At 42.7% G+C, this 18,106-nt stretch overlaps 1 protein-coding gene across 1 annotated transcript; it reads right to left on the bottom strand.

Moving 5' to 3' along the window:
- Positions 1-10,839: 10,839 nt before the first annotated feature.
- Positions 10,840-11,876, bottom strand: LOC135563777 (piggyBac transposable element-derived protein 4-like). The gene is made up of 2 exons (XM_065007220.1): positions 11,528-11,876; positions 10,840-11,379 (listed from the first exon to the last, which is right to left on the bottom strand). Exons 1-2 carry the CDS (start codon positions 11,853-11,855, stop codon positions 11,060-11,062), a joined length of 648 nt encoding a protein of 215 aa, XP_064863292.1. The 5' UTR covers positions 11,856-11,876; the 3' UTR covers positions 10,840-11,059.
- Positions 11,877-18,106: the final 6,230 nt, after the last annotated feature.

Raw genomic sequence — 18,106 nt, 5'->3', positions numbered from 1 at the left:
TGTAGTTGTTAGGTCGATCACCTTCATCCTACTCTAGTTGTTAGGTAGATCAACTTGATCCTACTGTAGTTGTTAGGAAGATCAAATTCAAACTACTGTAGTTGTTAGGTCGATCACCTTCATCCTACTCTAGTTGTTAGGTAGATCAACTTGATCCTACTGTAGTTGTTAGGAAGATCAAATGCAAACTACTGTTGTTGTCAGGTAGATCAACGTCATCCTACTCTAGTTGTTAGGTAGATCAACTTCATCCTACTGTAGTTGTTAGGTAGATCAACTTCATCCTACTGTAGTTTTTAGTTTGATCATCTTCATCCTACTCCATTGTTAGGTAGATCAACGTCATCCTACTCTAGTTGTTGCTGGATCAACATCATTCTACTCCAGTTGTTAGGTAGATCAACGTCATCCTACTCTAGTTGTTGCTGGATCAACATCATTCTACTCCAGTTGTTAGGTAGATCACCTTCATCCTACTGTAGTTGCTAGGTAGATCAACTTCATCCTACTCTAGTTGTTAGGAAGATCAACTTGATCCTACACTAGTTGTTAGGAAGATCAACTTGATCCTACACTAGTTGTTAGGTAGATCAACTTCATCCTACTCTAGTTGCTAGGTAGATCAACTTCATCCTACACTAGTTGTTAGGAAGATCAACTTGATCCTACACTAGTTGTTAGGTAGATCAACTTCATTCTACTGTGGTTGTTAGGTAGATCAACTTCATCCTACTCTAGTTGTTAGGTAGAGCAACTTCATCCTACTCGAGTTGTTAGGTAGATAAACTTCACCCTACTGTAGTTGTTAGGTAGATCAATGTCATCTTACTCTAGTTGTTAGGTAGATAAACTTCACCCTACTGTAGTTGTTAGGTAGATCAACTTCATCCTACTATAATTGATAAGTAGCTCACATTCATCCTACTGCAGTTGTTAGCTAGATCAACTTCATCCTACTCTAGTTGTTCGGTAGATCAACTTCATTCTACTCTGTTGTTTGTGGATAAGGAACTATGCCTCCCTTTTTCCATTTTCTAGGCCTGTTGTTCCCTCTCTCCTCCTGTTGTTCCCTCTCCCCTCCTGCTGTTCCCTCTCTCCTCCTGCGGTTCCCTCTCTCCTCCTGTTGATCCCACTCTCCTCCTGCTGTTCAATCTCCTCCTGTTGCCCCCTCTCTCCTCCTGCTGTTCCCTCTCTCCTCCTGCTGTTCCCTCTCTCCTCCTGCTGTTCCCTCTCTTCTCCCGTTGTTCCCCCTCTCCTCCTGTTGTTCCCTCTCTCCTCCTGCTGTTCCCTCTCTCCTCCTGCTTTTCCCTCTCTCCTCCTGCTGTTCCCTGTCTTCTCCTGTTGTTCCCTCTCTCCTCCTGCTGTTCCCTCTCTCCTCCTGCTGTTCTCTTTCTCCTCCTGCTGTTCCCTCTCTCCTCCTGATGTTCCCTCTCTCCTCCTGCTGTTCCCTCTCTCCTCCTGCTGTTCTCTTTCTCCTCCTGCTGTTCCCTCTCTCCTCCTGTTGTTCCCTGTCTTCTCCTGCTGTTCCCTCTCTCCTCCTGCTGTTCTCTTTCTCCTCCTGCAGTTCCCTCTCTCCTCCTGATGTTCCCTCTCTCCTCCTGCTGTTCCCTCTCTCCTCCTGCTGTTCTCTTCCTCCTCCTGCTGTTCCCTCTCTCCTCCTGCTGTTCCCTGTCTTCTCCTGCTGTTCCCTCTCTCCTCCTGTTGTTCCCTCTCTCCTCTTGGTTGTTCCCTCTCTCCTCCTGTTGTTCCCTCTCTCCTCCTGCTGTTCCCTCTCTCCTCCTGCTGTTCTCTTTCTCCTCCTGCTGTTCCCTCTCTCCTCCTGTTGTTCCCTCTCTCCTCTTGTTGTTCCCTCTCTTCTCCTGTTGTTCCCTCTCTCCTCTTGTTGTTCCCTCTCTCCTCCTGCAGTTCCCTCTCTCCTCCTGCAGTTCCCTCTCTCCTCCTGCAGTTCCCTCTCTCCTCCTGTTGTCCGCTCTCTCCTCCTGCTGTACCCTCTCTCCTCCTGCTGTTCTCTTTCTCCTCCTGCTGTTCCCTGTCTCCTCCTGCTGTTCCCTCTCTCCTCCTGCTGTTCTCTTTCTCCTCCTGCTGTTCCCTCTCTCCTCCTGTTGTTCCCTCTCTCCTCTTGTTGTTCCCTCTCTTCTCCTGTTGTTCCCTCTCTCCTCTTGTTGTTCCCTCTCTCCTCCTGCAGTTCCCTCTCTCCTCCTGCAGTTCCCTCTCTCCTCCTGTTGTTCCCTCTCTCCTCCTGCTATTCCCTCTCTCCTCCTGCTGTTCTCTTTCTCCTCCTGCTGTTCCCTCTCTCCTCCTGTTGTTCCCTCTCTCCTCTTGTTGTTCCCTCTCTCTTCTCCTGTTGTTCCCTCTCTCCTCTGTTGTTCCTCTTCTCCTCCTGCAGTTCCCTCTCTCCTCTTGTTGTTCCCTCTCTTCTCCTGTTGTTCCCTCTCTCCTCCTGCAGTCCCCTCTCTCCTCCTGCTGTTCCATCTCTCCTCCTGCTGTTCCCTCTCTCCTCCTGCTGTTCCCTCTCTCCTCCTGTTGTTCCCTCTCTCCTCCTGCTGTTCCCTCTCTCCTCCTGTTGTTCCATCTCTCTCACACACACACACACACACACACACACACACACACACACACACACACACACACACACACACACACACACACACACACAGTGTCCCATATAGCATTGTTTGTCTGTAAAGTTTACTAGACTGGCAGCATGCTGGCTTTGATCCTCAGCCTTAAGTAATTAAGTCAGATTAGTTAGCTCCCACTCCCACTCACAAACTCACACACTCACACGCAACCAGTCTCCCAGCCTCCCAGTACATAGCCACAGATTCATATGTAGGTAGAACCTCTGTCAGAGCCAAAAAAACAGTCTGCCAGGAATTAAGCTTAGATATTACAGAGCTAACTACTGTTATAAGCTCATGTGATAGAACAGGAGCAATGCAGACACAAACTATTGTCACACATAAAGCTCAGCTATGCAAGAGTAAATTACTGTCAGTCAGAAAGTGCAACTATGAAAATGTGTCCTACTGCCAGACCATAGAAATGGAACAGATAGAAGAACTAGTGTGAGAACCAAAAACACTCACACCACACACACACACACACTATAAACATGAGTTATGCAGCAGGAAACTATTGAATCGATACTACCTAAACTATGTAGGAGTATGATACTGTCCCTCACAAAGCTAAGATATGCAGGAGAGGGGGAGAGAGAGATATAACACTACTGTCAGATGTGCTGTAGTTGTGGTAGAAGGGTAACAGGTGTCAGATGTAAAGTGTCAGATACCTTGTCTGTACTGACCCATACGTCAGACATTAGCTGAGCTATGCAGTACCACACTAACAGCCTGTATATGTGGACAGTGGGAAGCAGTAGAGCGTCTGGAAAGAGCTGTCTCCACCTTGTCTATGGGGTTCCCCGGGGTCATCTAAGTTGGTGTTAGCAACACTGGGTGTTAGCTAACTTTACGTGTGTATGTTGTGTATCTGCATTTTTCCACCTTGTCTATGGGGTTCCCCGGGGTCATCTAAGTTGGCTTTGGCAACACTGGGTGTTAGCTAACTTTACGTGTGTGTTGTGTTATTGTTGTGTATCTGAATGTTTGTGTGTTAGTAAAAATTAACATCTGTTGTACTGCCAGTCCATTGGCCAGACAGTTGTATGATGTTTTCCGTATTCTCCATTCCCCAAACCATAAACCACCACAGCCAATCAAATCACATCAATCCCCCCCCCCCCCAGAGCCAATCAGACTGCACGTCCAGCAATGACATCACCGTCTCCAGCATAAACTGCCCTGATCACTGTAGAGAGGGAGAGAGAGAGAGAGAGAGAGTCAGTAATCAAATACAGGCACTAAATCCCACCTTCATTTTAGATGTCTGTCTTTACTGTTTGTCTCTTTCTCCCTCTCTATGTTACTCTGTCTATCTTTACGGTTTGTCTCTTTCTCCCTCTCTATGTTACTCTGTCTATCTTTACGGTTTGTCTCTTTCTCCCTCTCTATGTTACTCTGTCTATCTTTACGGTTTGTCTCTTTCTCCCTCTCTATGTTACTCTGTCTATCTTTACTGTGGACGGACCACTAGAGGGCAGGCTGGGCTCATGGATAGTTGCCCAACAGAGCCTGGGAGACAAGGTAACCAGAGTCAATTAAGCACAGCTGACGGTACTAATGAGATACTCTCCTTCCCCTATAAAAGAGAGAATGGAACCAGAAGGGAGAGGGGAAACTATCTCTGGAAGATGGCCACCGAGAGAGAGAAGCTGTGCTGAAAGAACCACTAAGACGGTGACAAAACCGTGATTTATGTTTGTTGTAGTTTAAAGATTATCCTATTGTGTTCTTGTTTCATCTGGAGAAGAAGATGTGTGTTTTTCCTTGGAAGATTTTTCATTGATTATGTTTGAATGTTTTTGTTGACAAAATACTCTCAATAGAGAACCGTGTTCAATCAGAAAAACCTTTTTCCTGACTCGTTTATTCCACCTTCCCGCTTTAGAGTGACGCCTAATTACTTGGTACGCTCACATTACGGTTAGTCTCTTTCTCCCTCTCTATGTTACTCTGTCTATCTTTACGGTTTGTCTCTTTCTCCCTCTCTATGTTACTCTGTCTATCTTTACTGTTTGTCTCTTTCTCCCTCTCTATGTTACTCTGTCTATCTTGCTGTTTGTCTCTTTCTCCCTCTCTATGTTACTCTTTCTGTCTTGCTGTTTGTCTCTTTTTCCTGCCTCCTCTCTTCTCATTTTACATTACATGAGTCATTTGAGCAGATGCTCTTATCCAGAGCAACTTAAGCCGGGATTCAATGTTTGCGGAGATCACGTTCACGGTAAACACTGCATATGTCGGCTCAATCGACATATGTTAAATAAAGGTTCAATAAAGAACATTCGGAAATGACCTTTTAAGGCCGCAATGCCTATCACCCGCGATCAGATTGAATCTGGGCCTTACAGTCTTGTGCTCATGTCATGCTGTTTAGTTCAGTATCTGTGCTGTGGAGTGAACCTGTTGAACTTTCAACAACATGAATAAATAATAATAATGCTTTTTTTTTTTTTTTTTTACTCAGACGGGGTCTCAACTTACAATAGTAGAATACACAAGTTGCAAGTTAGAAATTTGGATGTGCATCTGCAGTTTTTCTCTTGTTTTGTCAGTCACTGACAGTCACTCAATTAGCCATGTCAGCTAAACATTTTTAGATTGATAAGTTAGTCTAGTCCACATGTCAACTCATTCCACCGAGGGCCTAGTGTCTGCAGGATTTTGGTTTTTCCTTTCAATTAAGACCTAGACAACCAGGGGAGTTCCTTACTAATTAGTACCTTAATTCATCAATCAAGGGTGGAGCAAAATCCTGCAGACACTAGGCCCTCGGTGGAATGAGTTGACATGTGGACTAGACTAACTTATCAATCTAAAAATGTTTAGCTGACATGGCTAATTGAGTGACTGTCATGGAATGAGTTCGACACACCCTGGACTGGACCCAGAGGCACTGACCTTCAGGGTGCCTCCATTGATTTTGTTAGTCACTCTCACTCAGATATCATTAACATGGCATAAGTCAGGGCAAAATGTGTAGAAATGCAGAAAAATAGCTTTAAAACTGCAACATTTTCTCTACGCCCCATGGCAAAATGTGTAGAATAAACTTTATTAAAACAAAAAAAATTCTCCTAGCCATCAAGAGGGGGGCCACTAAAAATGTTTGCCCACTTGATGGTGGGCATCGCTTAGGGAACCCAAATCTCGCTTAAGGCCCCCAAAAGGCTAGAGCCTTAATGTGCATGTAAACATAATGAGTCATCATGGAGTTCTGTCGGTTGATCACCCAGTAAAGACTGATTTGATCTCTCTCTCTGTCTCTCTGTGTCTCTCTCTCTCTCTGTGTGTCTCTCTCTCTCTCTCTCTCTGTGTCTCTCTCTCTCTCTCTCTGTGTCTCTCTCTGTGTGTCTCTCTCTCTCTGTCTCTCTCTCTCTCTCTGTCTCTCTCGTGCTCTCTCTCTCTCTCTGTCTCTCTCGTGCTCTCTCTCTCTCTCTCTCTCTCTCTCTGTGTGTCTCTCTCTCTCGCTCTCTCTCTCTCTTACTGTATCTCCCTTCCTCAATCTCTCTCTCTCTCTCAATCTCTCTGTGTCTCTCTCTCTCTCTGTTTCTCTCGTGCACTCTCTCCCTCTCTGTCTCTCACGTGAGCTCTCTATCTCTCTCTCTGTCTCTCTCTCTCTCTGTGTGTCTGTCTGTGTGTCTGTCTGTCTGTCTCTCTCCCTCTCCCTCCCTCTTTCTTTCTCTCTCTGTCTCTGTCTCTCTCTCTCACTGTATCTCCCTTCCTCAATCTCTCTCCCTCTCTCTCTCTCTCTCTCTACTGTATCTCCCTCCATCTCTCTCTCTCTCTCTCTCTCTCCCTCTCTTTCTCATTCCATCCTTTCTTTCTCTGCCTCTGTCTCTCCATCCTCCTCATTCTCTCTCTGGTTCTTTATTTTCTCACACATATAGAGACAGTTCTGTCCATATTTGAGTTTAGTCTCAGAGTCTGTAATCCTATTTAGGTGAGTCCCATATCACAGGGTCTATCTGTATACAAAGGCTTCATTCAGACCTAACAGTTGTTATCTATGTGTCATACTGGAGGACCAAAGTGTCTCTAGCTGCTACATTAAACACAGCTGCATCTTTCTCTTCCAGCAAAGAAGACGAGGAGGAAGACTTGGGCTGAAACCAGGAAGAGTTTGTCCTCTTTTCACCCCTCCGTTGGTCTCTCTGACTCAACCTCTCCATTTCTTCATTCCTCTACTATAATTCCTCTACTATACTCCTGTCTGTTATCCCAAAACCTGCTCTGATATTCAACACTTCAGTATGTGTGTGTGTGTGTGTGTGTGTGTGTGTGTGTGTGTACCTGGGAAGATGGTGTGTTCTATTAAATGTGTGTTGCATGGAAAAGAGATGAGAGAAAATATATGTGTGTGTGTGTAAGTTGTGTGTAACTATTCTTGACCAACATTTTACAAGATCTCTGAGGTTTCTGGGTGGTCTGGAGTGGAGGGTACTGGAGGGGATGGGTGTTGGGGTGCCTGCAGGCAGTTTTATGTGTGTGTGTGTGTGTGTGTGTGTGTGTGTGTGTGTGTGTGTGTGTGTGTCAGCTAGCACATAACGTTCTGAGAACGATATGTTTGTTAGAGCTTGGTGAGAGCATGGTCATCCAATTGTTATTTTGCCTTCCCCCAAGGAACATTCTCAACACGTTTAAGAAACTTGACAAAAATATACACTACCGTTCAAAAGTTTGTGGTCACTTAGAAATGTCCTTGTTTTTGAAAGAAAAGCACATTTGTTGTCCATTCAAATAACATCAAATTGAACAGAGGTACCAGTTTTGTTGCTTCTTTAATCAGAACGATATTTTTCAGCTGTGCTAACATAATTGCAAAAGGGTTTTCTTATGATCAATTTGCCTTTTAAAATGATAAACTTAGATTAGGGGGCGGCAGGTAACCTTGTGGTTAGAGCGTTGGACTAGTAACCGAAAGGTTGCAAGATTTAATCCCTGAGCTGACAAGGTAAAAATCTGTTGTTCTGCCCCTGAACAAGGCAACCCACTGTTCCTAGACCGTCATTGAAAATAAGAATTTGTTCTTAACTTGTTCACGCTCCCACGTTCCCCAAGGGCACCCCCCCCCCACGCTCAACTCAAAAGATGGCACACAGAATGCAAAAATATTCTTAGAAATATTTAACCTCCACACATTAACAAGTCCAATAGCTCAAATGAAAGATAAACACCTTGTTCATCTACCCAGCGAGTCAGATTTCTCAAATGTTTTATGGCGAAAACATAGCACATATTTATGTCAAACCACCACCAAAGACACAGCCGATATACAGCCATTTTGTCGAACAAAAGATGCAATCACAACCGCAGGATTAAAAGAAAAATAATTCACTAACCTTTTGAAAATCTTCATCAGATGACAGTAATAGGACATGTTACACAGAACATTTATGTTTTTTTCAATAATATGCTATTTATATCCATAAATCACCGTTTACATTGACGCCATGTTGAGAAAATGCTAAAAAATGTCCGGAGAAATGATAGATAACTCCGCCAGATAATGCCAATACACATCATAAACTTTGACTAAATATACATGTTCTACATATAGTTAGAAAGATACACTGCTTCTTAATGCAATCGCTTTGTCACATTTATTTTTAACGTTACAGAAATCGTTCATTTTTCAATAATCTGAGACGGCGCTCAGACATAAGCAATATTTCTCCGCTATGTTGGAGTCAACAGAAACACGAAATTACAACATAAATATTCCCTTACCTTTGATGGTCTTCGATCAGAATGTAGTGGAAGAAGTCATACTTACCCAAAGCATCGTTTGGTTTCAAGTTGTGTGTCTTGGTATTAGCATATGCTGCAAGTTCCAGCTGAAATACTACCAAAAATTACTTCTGGTCACGAACAGTTGCGCATCAGAACTTCAAAATTACATATTATATGTCGACTAAACTGGTCAAACTAAGTGCAGAATCAAGCTTTAGGATGTTCTAAACGTACAAAACAATTATCTAATCTCTCGGACGAACGTGCTTCTCCGCAGGTGATCTGGAACGAAAGGACGTCTCTCCAAAATGTGCGCTCTCCTGACTTGGTATTTTCTCGCGACACTCAGTCTTTTGCCTGCCAAAGGGTCAAAACCCGCGGGATTTGCACAATTAAACGCTGTACTGAATGAGGACATCTAGTGGAAGACATAGAAAGTGTCTCCAGATCCATAGCTGGTTGGGAAGGGTGGGGGCGATGACGTCAAAGTTGCCCTGTGAGTTCTGCTATACTTACAGACATAATTCAAACGGTTTTAGAAGCTTTAGAGTGTTTTCTATCCAATAATAATTATTATATGCATATATTAGCAATTTTGGACAGATTTTTTTTCAGTTTACTATGGGCACGCAATTCCTCCAAAGGGGGCAGTATTCTGCCTATCCTTAACTGGTAACTGACTTGCCTAGTTAATATGGTGGAACCCCTCGACAACATTCCGCTGAAAAGGCAGAGCGCGAAATTCATAAATATTTTTTTTGAAATATGTAACTTTCCTATATTCACAAGTGCAATACACCAAATTAAAGATAAACTTCTTGTTAATCTACCCATTGTGTCCCTTTTCAAAAAAGCTTTACAGTGAAAGCACACCATATGATTATGTTAGGTCGGAGCCTAGTCACAAAAACAGACACAGAAATTTTCCAGCCAAAGAGAGGAGTCACAAAAATCAGAAATAGAGATAAAATTAATCACTAACCTTTGATGATCTTCATCAGATGGCACTCATAGGACTTCATGTTACACAATACATGTATGTTTTGTTCGATAAAGTTCACATTTATATCCAAAAATCTCAGTTTACATTGGCGCTTTATGGGCAGTATTGTTGTGCCTCGAAAACATCCGGCAAATTTTCAGAGAGCCACATCAATTTACAGAAATACTGATAATAAACTTTGATAAAAGTTACAACTATTATGCACAGAATTATAGATATACTTCTCCTTAACCCTTTCATGCGTGAGTTCCAAATATCTCTAACGGTCGCCCCAGCGTGAGTTTTTTTATGCACGTGATGTTAGAATGTTCTCTCCATTCCAGAATGTGATTGATACGTAAACAGTACATTTTATCCGCGCTGCCCTCAAACTAAAGCACGCAGCCTGTTTATATTTATAAGTTGTTTTAACTTCAATTTCAAATGATTTTCAAACAAGTTTTTATTTTCTAAAAACAGTTTGAATTTAGGTGTGTTCCGCCTCATTCATTCACATAAAAATAGTCATTTTTACTTTTGCGGATAATTACGTTTTTGGGACATTTCTGACACGGACAAAATTCCCCAAGCACTTCCCAATTGTTTGTGCAGTTCACGTCTGCAGACATTTGCTCATCTCCCGTCAGAACAGGATCTGCACACGTGTTCACATTTTCTATTCCACATTTCTATTGTAGCGTACTGTATGTATAGAGCATAATATATTTGTGTATATTCTTTATCACCGCGGAAACGTGAGGTAACGTTACTCATTTTATAACCTTTATGATGTTATAGTCAATCGTGCTTATGTAGCCACATTCTTCTATTAGCTCTGTAAAACAATTTGAAATTGTAAAACAATGCTAGTTGCGTCAGAAAACTATTAGCTTGTGTTGTATTTTGAAGCTACCCTGGCCTTATGACTCCCAAGTGGCGCAGCGGTCTATGGCACTACAGACACCCTGGTTCAAATCCAGGCTGTATCACACCTGGCTGTGATTGGGAGTCCCATAGTGCAGCGCACAATTGGCCCAGCGTTGTCCGAGTTTGGCCGGTGTAGGCCATCATTGTAAATAATAATTTGTTCTTACATTACTTGCCTAGTTAAATAAATAAAAAATATGACCATGGTTTGTTTATTTGGTCTATTCAGCATAGCTCTGTTCTGCCCTGCCTTGCCCCCTTGTGGAGCTCAAAAGTTAGTTTCTTACTGTTATAACTCAAATCTGTGATTTTGTCAATGCAATAAACTATTTTTTTATAGCAGTGTTTATTATGTTACTTCTTTGTAGTATTGTTTTATTGCTATATCCTTATATTGTATTCTAATGAATAATTCCTCTTTATTCTGTACTTTCAGAAACCAGAAACATTATTTGCCAATATCATAACTGGAGCTGGACATCTTTGGAGCTGAAGAATGAGGACAGCTTTTGTATGCTTAGGTACACTCCTTAACAGTTGTACTGGATGAAAACACAGCAAGAAAACGCATGCCAATATGTAATATTCATCTATTTTATTGCAGTACTGGTAGTTATTTCAACAACTTGTTTTACTAGAGGACAAAAAACTGAATATGCGTAACCCATATTTAATATCCATGCAGTGACTGAACAACAACTGCATTTCCACCCCCATCTCTAAGGCATAGTATCATGGCTGGTCACCTGTCAAGTCACATGTCAGGTCAGTCAGTCACCTATTGCTGCAGATGTGCTCAATAATGCTTGAGCATGTGATACTCCTCAAAGCATGGTGAAATACATAGAGGTGTATCACAAGCTAGACACATGTATTTTGTCATCTTCCTCTGCTTACTTCTCCTGGCGCCAGACAGGCAGACTTTGCAATGCCTCCGTGTGCGACTACCTTGAGAAGCAGTTTGAGGGACTTTGCAGGGAAAATGTCGTGCAGTGAGGCGTAGGGGATTGTCTACAGCAGGACGACCCCCAGTGGATGGGCGCCGAGGGGCGTGGTGCTCCTCTAGCAGCTCTCTCATGAGGTTCACTCTGTATTTTTGGTAGGTAATTACTTTACCTATGAGGGAGTGGGGAGGATGAGGAAAGTTAGAGGATGATGAGGCAGTGGGGAGGTGGGTGAGATATTGTCACTATAATTGCATAATGGATTTGTATGTGAACTGTACATCCAATTACAAAAATACCTTGTTCAGTAATCATCTCACCTGTTAGTTGGCGGTGAACTATGCTGCCGTTGAGGACAGCAGTGTCGATCAGATGGAAAAATATCTTCTTATACCACTTGTTCGTTTTCCGTGTGCATTCCACAAAGCTGTTTATCATGTCTGCCTTATCCACGGCCCCCATTTTGAGGTTATAATCAAGCACACAATCTGGTTTGATCTTTCTCTCTCCGGTCAGGTGGTCCACCTTCCCTGTGGCCGACATGGTTGCTGTATGGACAGTGGAGAGGACATGGACGTCTCGCTTGTCATGCCACTTTACTGCCAGCTGTTGACCGTTCTCTTGGAACTCCACCTCCCCTCTCTGCATCTTCCTGCATCCGAATGCCGGCATCCCATTCCTGTTCGACCTGACTGTGCCACATGCCCCTGTGCTGTTGGAGAGCAGATGCTGGAAGAGTGTGGGACTGCTGTACCAATTGTCCACATACAAAGTGTGTCCCTTGCCGAGATGAGGAGCCAGCATGGTCATCACCACGGACCCTGACACCCCAAGCCCCTCATAATGTTTGATGTCAGTGGTGGACCCTGTGTAAACTATAATATCCTGGACAAATCCTGTCTTCACGTCGCACATGACAAAGAACTTGACTCCAAACCTGTGCCTTTTGGAGGGAATATATTGACGGAACGCCAGCCTACCTTTCCATAACATCAGGGACTCATCAATGCATATGTCCTTGTATGGCACAAAGACCCGACCAAATGCTGATGTCAGGCTGATAAGAACATTTCTTATTTTGTATAACGGGTCACTTAGGATGGCAGTAGCATTGTTGACAAAATGCAGGCATCGCAGAAGAACTAGGAAGCAGTCTTGGGAAAAGAGGGAGGCAAAGAAGGGAGTTGCAAACATAGGATCTGTGCTCCAGTATTCTCTTAGGGAGTTCTTCTTTACTATTCCCATGAGAAGGACTGTCACCAGGAAGGTATACATTTCACTAATTGTGGTTGTCACCCATTTAGCGAGTTTCCCCCTCACTCCTGGCTCTCTCTTCTCCTGTAGCTCTAAGGCATAGCGATTGGTCTCCTCAACTATCTCTCCCACCAGCTCCTCTGTGAGAAACAACTTGAAGCACTCTGCCTCAGTTGGAAATGGCAAGGGGCGTTGCACTCCAGACTGGGACTCGTCAAAGCAGACAGCAGGGCCAGGTGGGGTGAAATGACTGGTGGCCTTCCAGCTACCACAGAACTCCTGTACTTCATCCACTGTCGGTCTGCCTCCATCACCACCAGTATCTTCAAAGGGACCTGGTACTTCCTCAGTTGACAAGGGAAATTCAGATTCAGGGTTCTCAATGGCTACAAGGTTGAGGGGCAGCTCCTCACTGTCACTGTCAGAATCTGATTCCTGACTTTCATACTCAGACTCATTGTCAGAATTTTAAAAAATCTCCAGAATTTCCACATTTGTGAGTTGTCTCCTTTTGAAAGACATTGTTAATGCTACAGTTTAGCTCACTAGCTACATACATAAACAACAACACTGAATGGCGCAGAGTGGGAGGTTACGTGGTTGACTGCCGGCACGCGCCACTTGTATCAATAAATCACTATCAGAAAATGTTTTATGTGGTAATTATTTGTGTATTTACGATTTTATTCACATGTTTTCAATTCTAGGTGACAACTCATGCATTCCGATTCTTGCACAGATTGTAATGGGCACATATGTGTGTAAAATACTTTTTTGAAGGTTGTACTGATTATGATGAGCTAAGCTAATTCCAGCTGTGTAGCCATGTTTGTTGACATACAATGCATTCTGGGATTCACGTCTGTTTGACCAAAGATGTTACAACAAAATGAGGTGAGTAAGAGTTCACAAATTTTTTGAGGACTTCCGGAAGTTAATGGTGGGATGTGAACGACGGTAGATGACACACCCCTTCAACATGCATACTACAAACAGACCAAACTCATCTCGTCTTCTCTTATTATCTTCGGTTTCTGTGAGGAAAAAATGCATGGCTGCGCGCTGAAACTAATCGTCGGATTACTTTCGATTTCTATGAAGTGTTTTACCTAGTTATTTCGATCAATGGTGAGCTCACCCGTGATGTGATTAATTATATATAGTAATTGCTATTAGCTCATTCATATTGTAGTTTACGTCAGCCGAGAGTTAGAAAATATGACTGCTTGTGTTGGGTCAATCTTTCCTCAGCGCTAGGACAAATGTAGCCTACATTTTTCCGGTTAGGATGATTGTGTTATGCTATATTTACTTCTGTGAATATCTGAACAATGCATCCAAAAATAAACTGCTGACATTCTGGACATAACTTTGTAAGGACTGTGTTTGTGTAAATAGTTTCTGAAAAAAGTGTGGCCAGCTCAAACGCTGATTGTTGCGTCATTCGAAACTGCCGTTCTAAACGAGCATTCTAAACGAGTGTTCTAAACACACGGGTGTGATCGTACGCTTCAGGGACCACTGTAGAACGATCGTGTGAAAGGGTTAATGCAACCGCTGTGTCAGATTTCAAAAAAGCTTTACGGAAAAGGAAACCATGCAATAATCTGAGTATGGTGCTCAGACACAAAAACAAGCCATGCAGATATCCGCCATGTTGTGGAGTCAGTAAAAGTCAAAAACAGTGTTATTAATATTCACTTACCTGTGATGATCTTCATCAGAATGCACTCCCAGGAATCCCAGTTCCACAATAAATGTTTGATGTGTTCGATCAAGTCCATCATTTATGTGCAAATACCTTCTTTTGTTGCGCGTTTGGCAAACAAATGCAAACTCACGAAGCGCGGGCAGGTCCAGGTGAAAGTTCAGTCGAAAAGTTCAAAAAGTTATATTACAGTTCGTATAGAATCAATCTTTAGGATGTTAGGATGTTAGGATGTTTTTAACATAAATCTTCAATAATGTTCCAACCGGAGAATTTCTTTGTCTTTAGAATTGCAACGGAACGCAAGCTAACTCTCACGTGAGCGCGCGTGATCAGCTCATGGCACTCTGGCAGGCCTCTGGTTGATTCAGCTCTCATTCGCCCCCACTTCACAGTAGAAGCCTCAAACAAGGTTCTAAAGACTGTTGACATCTAGTGGAAGCCTTAGGAAGTGCAATATGACCCCATAGACACTGTATATTCGATAGGCAATGAGTTGAAAAACTACAAACCTCAGATTTCCCACTTCCTGGTTGGATTTTTCTCAGGTTTTCGCCTGCCATATGAGTTCTGTTATACTTACAGACATCATTCAAACAGAGTGTTTTCTATCCAATACTACTAATAATATGCATATATTAGCTTCTGGGCCAGAGTAGTAGGAAGTTTACTCTGGGCACGCTTTTCATCCGAACGTGAAAATGCTGCCCCCTATCCCAAACAGGTTTTAAATAAAGGTCAAATAAAAATGAGCTAACACAACATGCCATTGGAACACAGGAGTGATGGTTGCTGATAATGGGCCTATGTACGCCTAGGTAGATATTCCATAAAAAAATCTGCTGTTTCCAGCTACAGTAGTCATTAACAATGTCTACACTGTATTTCTGATCAATTTGATGTTATTTTAATGCACAAAAAATATGCTTTTCTTTCAAAAACAAGGACATTTCTAAGTGACCCCAAACTTTTGAATGGTAGTGTATATAAATGTATTTTCTTGGTATGTAATTCATTTAACAGACTTTAAACATTTAAACATGGTTACATTTAATTAAAATGTTAACGTTCTAGGAGCGTTCTCCAACTGGTTTGATGGCGTTGCAGTGGATAGCAGCCATCTTACAGGCTCCTGACCAAACTTTTTTTTAAACTTAACTTTTAATTTTTTTAAACTTATTGTCTCCGCCATCATTTCCTGTGACCGAAACAGCGATCACTACTCGTTATTGTTATTCGTTATGGAGCATATGACAAATACAATTGATTTTGAATTTGATTTGATTTGACATTGGGAATGTTCTCAAATAGTTCAGAGAACGATAATTAAGAAACAATGTTCTTCTGTGGGAATTTGAGTACTTCAGCATAACATTTTCAGTAGGTTTCCTTATAGTTCAATTTAAAGTCATGTTCTCAGAACATTAAGAAAACGTTCCATAAAAACCACAAGAAAACATTAGTAACATTAAAAGAATGTTCTAAGAATGTTATTTAAAAACATCTACATTCCATTTGCCTGGTGGTGCAGGGGACTAATTCTATGGATAGAGGACAGATGATCATAGGTTTGAATCTGACTGACGCCATGTCACAATAGAAAATAAATGAATTTCCATGTGTCCTATCCATGCATGGAGTTCAAAACAGTTAACCTAAGCTAGCAGTCGTTTTGAAACATTCAGTGAAAGTTTTAATTAAGTTATTTCAAAAACCTCCAAATAACCTTTACATTTCGTTCAAAACATTCACAACATTTAGAAAATGTTCTTAGAACGTTACTAACTTAACTTCAAACAACATAACATTTCTGTTCTCAGAATGTTAATAAAACCTGAAAATGTACATTCAGGCAAATGCCAAATGCCAAATGTGCTAGCTGGTGTGTATGTTGTGTGTGTTTAGTCAGGCTGTCACGAGCACTCTGTGTCTATGAAGGCGTGGGCCTCTTACCCATCATGCCCTGTGGTACTGTCGCCTGTGGGACATTTTTGCATCAGTCCTCCCACAACTTTACTAGCTTCCCCAGAATGCAGTTGACCCAGGTGTCATTAACCGCCCCAACCTGAACTCAAATCATCCATCTCACATCTGCTATATTACACATAGGCATACATGGAGGCACGGACACACGCATGAACACACACACAAAAACACACACAGAGACACACACATGCACACACACCACTCTCTCACCACCCTGAACATAAATCATCCATCGCACTCGGCTTTGAGACAGGCATGGCCTCAGGGCACCTAAACGAACCTGCATTCACACAGACCTCGTTAGAGCTTGTGCTACATCTCGGTTCACATATTCCTTGATTACCAATGGTAACCAGGCTAGCTATGCTAGCAGGTATTGGAAGTCCATTTGTCTTTAGGACGTCTCATTCATCATATCAGATTAGCATAACCAGTGCACTCCATCACCAGGAAAGGTTGACCGTTTTGTGTTCAACATACTGTAACGCGGGCTGGTGCATCAATTCAAGCCCAATACAGTAGTGCCAATCAACATGTACTGTACAGCCTCAGTTTTATCCATGGAATATGACAATGTTGTTCAAATCAGGATACAAATGTCAGATTTAGTCTGGGCCCAGATATACATTTAAGGTTTTTTTCTATGCAATGCACCCATCTTTATGGTAAATATATGGTTTGCAGGCACTCTGGTTGGAGTGTACAGTAGGTGTGTATTGTATCGTATGCATGTGAGTTGTTTTCACTTGCTTGCTTTAGTGCAGCATGGTGTGTGTGTGCTCACCTTGTGTGTGTGTGTGTACCGAGTGTGTGTTTTACGAGCTGCGCGTACAGTGTGAGTGTTTGATGGTACGTGTGAAGAGTTTACAGAATGTGTGTGTTTGGTTCGGTATGCAAGTGCGTGTGTGTCTCTGACTGTTTGTGTGTTTTTACGGGGGTCCAGTGCAGGCCGTGTGTTTTTGAAGGGGGCGAAACAGCTGCCTTTTACTGCCCCAGGGGCTAATAAACAGGCAGAGAAGGGCAGTTATCTACCCCTTTTACTGGCCAGGACGGGACTTTACTGAGGTCACACTGTAACTACACACAGCTGCAGAGGGAGATAGAATAAGAGAGCGAGAGAGAGAGAGCGAGAGAGAGAGAGACAGAGAGCGAGACGGGACAGAAGTGGAGAATGGTGCAGTGAGATTGTTACTATGAGACTAAGGGAGGGGTTTCATATGGTATCAGTGAATATATGGGAAATGCCAAATTAAATAGAGTCTGTAGACCTTAAAGAGGCATTAGTAAAAGCATAGATCAACCCAGTGGAAGCAGAGACCAAGCCAACACTGGATCATATCCCATAGTCCCTCTAACACTCCACAGTCCACAGGTCTGGGTTTCCCCTAACAGATAAGACCTGGGGAGTTGTAGCTTAGGGGTCAAACATGAGAGAAAGACCATTTTGAACATTTCTAAATTCCTTTCCTTGTGTACCTCTCTATTTCCCATTTCCTCTACCTCTATCACCCTGCTCTGTGTGTGAGAGTGTCTCCAGTTCTCTTCAATTTCCAGGTTTTCCTTAAAGATTCTGCTCCTCGTTAAGCACATCTGCTGTCAATCAACAGTACCCTATAATCCCATTGGCATTTCCTGCCTGTCGGGACACGCCTCCTGACCCTTTTTCTCTGGTCATTGATTGGCCGGATTGGTTGGGCCCCACCCTGGCCATCTCTGGGTTCCAACTGGCCAACTCAACTGTCCATTAAATAGACTCATGTTCAACTTCATTCCACTTATCATCATCATCTTTAACTGTTGCCTTAACGACAGATGTGTTTGTGTGATTTCAGAGATGAAGGACTAACATTGAAGTGTATGTCTGTGTGCCCGCGCGTGCACACCCGTGTGTGTGTGTGTGTGTGTGTGTGTGTGTGTGTGTGTGTGTGTGTGTGTGTGTGTGTGTGTGTGT

The sequence above is a fragment of the Oncorhynchus nerka genome, linkage group LG3 (assembly GCF_034236695.1).
Source record: "Oncorhynchus nerka isolate Pitt River linkage group LG3, Oner_Uvic_2.0, whole genome shotgun sequence".
Lineage (NCBI taxonomy): Eukaryota > Metazoa > Chordata > Actinopteri > Salmoniformes > Salmonidae > Oncorhynchus > Oncorhynchus nerka.
Note: the sequence above shows the minus strand (reverse complement) of the source record. Positions and strands in the feature narration are given on the sequence as shown.

Coding starts and splice junctions, on each gene's coding strand:
- LOC135563777 (XM_065007220.1), bottom strand. CDS start 11,855: ATGCAGAGAGGGGAGGTGGAGTTCCAAGAGAACGGTCAACAGCTGGCA. Junction 11,380..11,527: donor AGTTCACCGCCAACTAACAG/GTGAGATGATTA, acceptor ACTCCCTCATAG/GTAAAGTAATTACCTACCAA.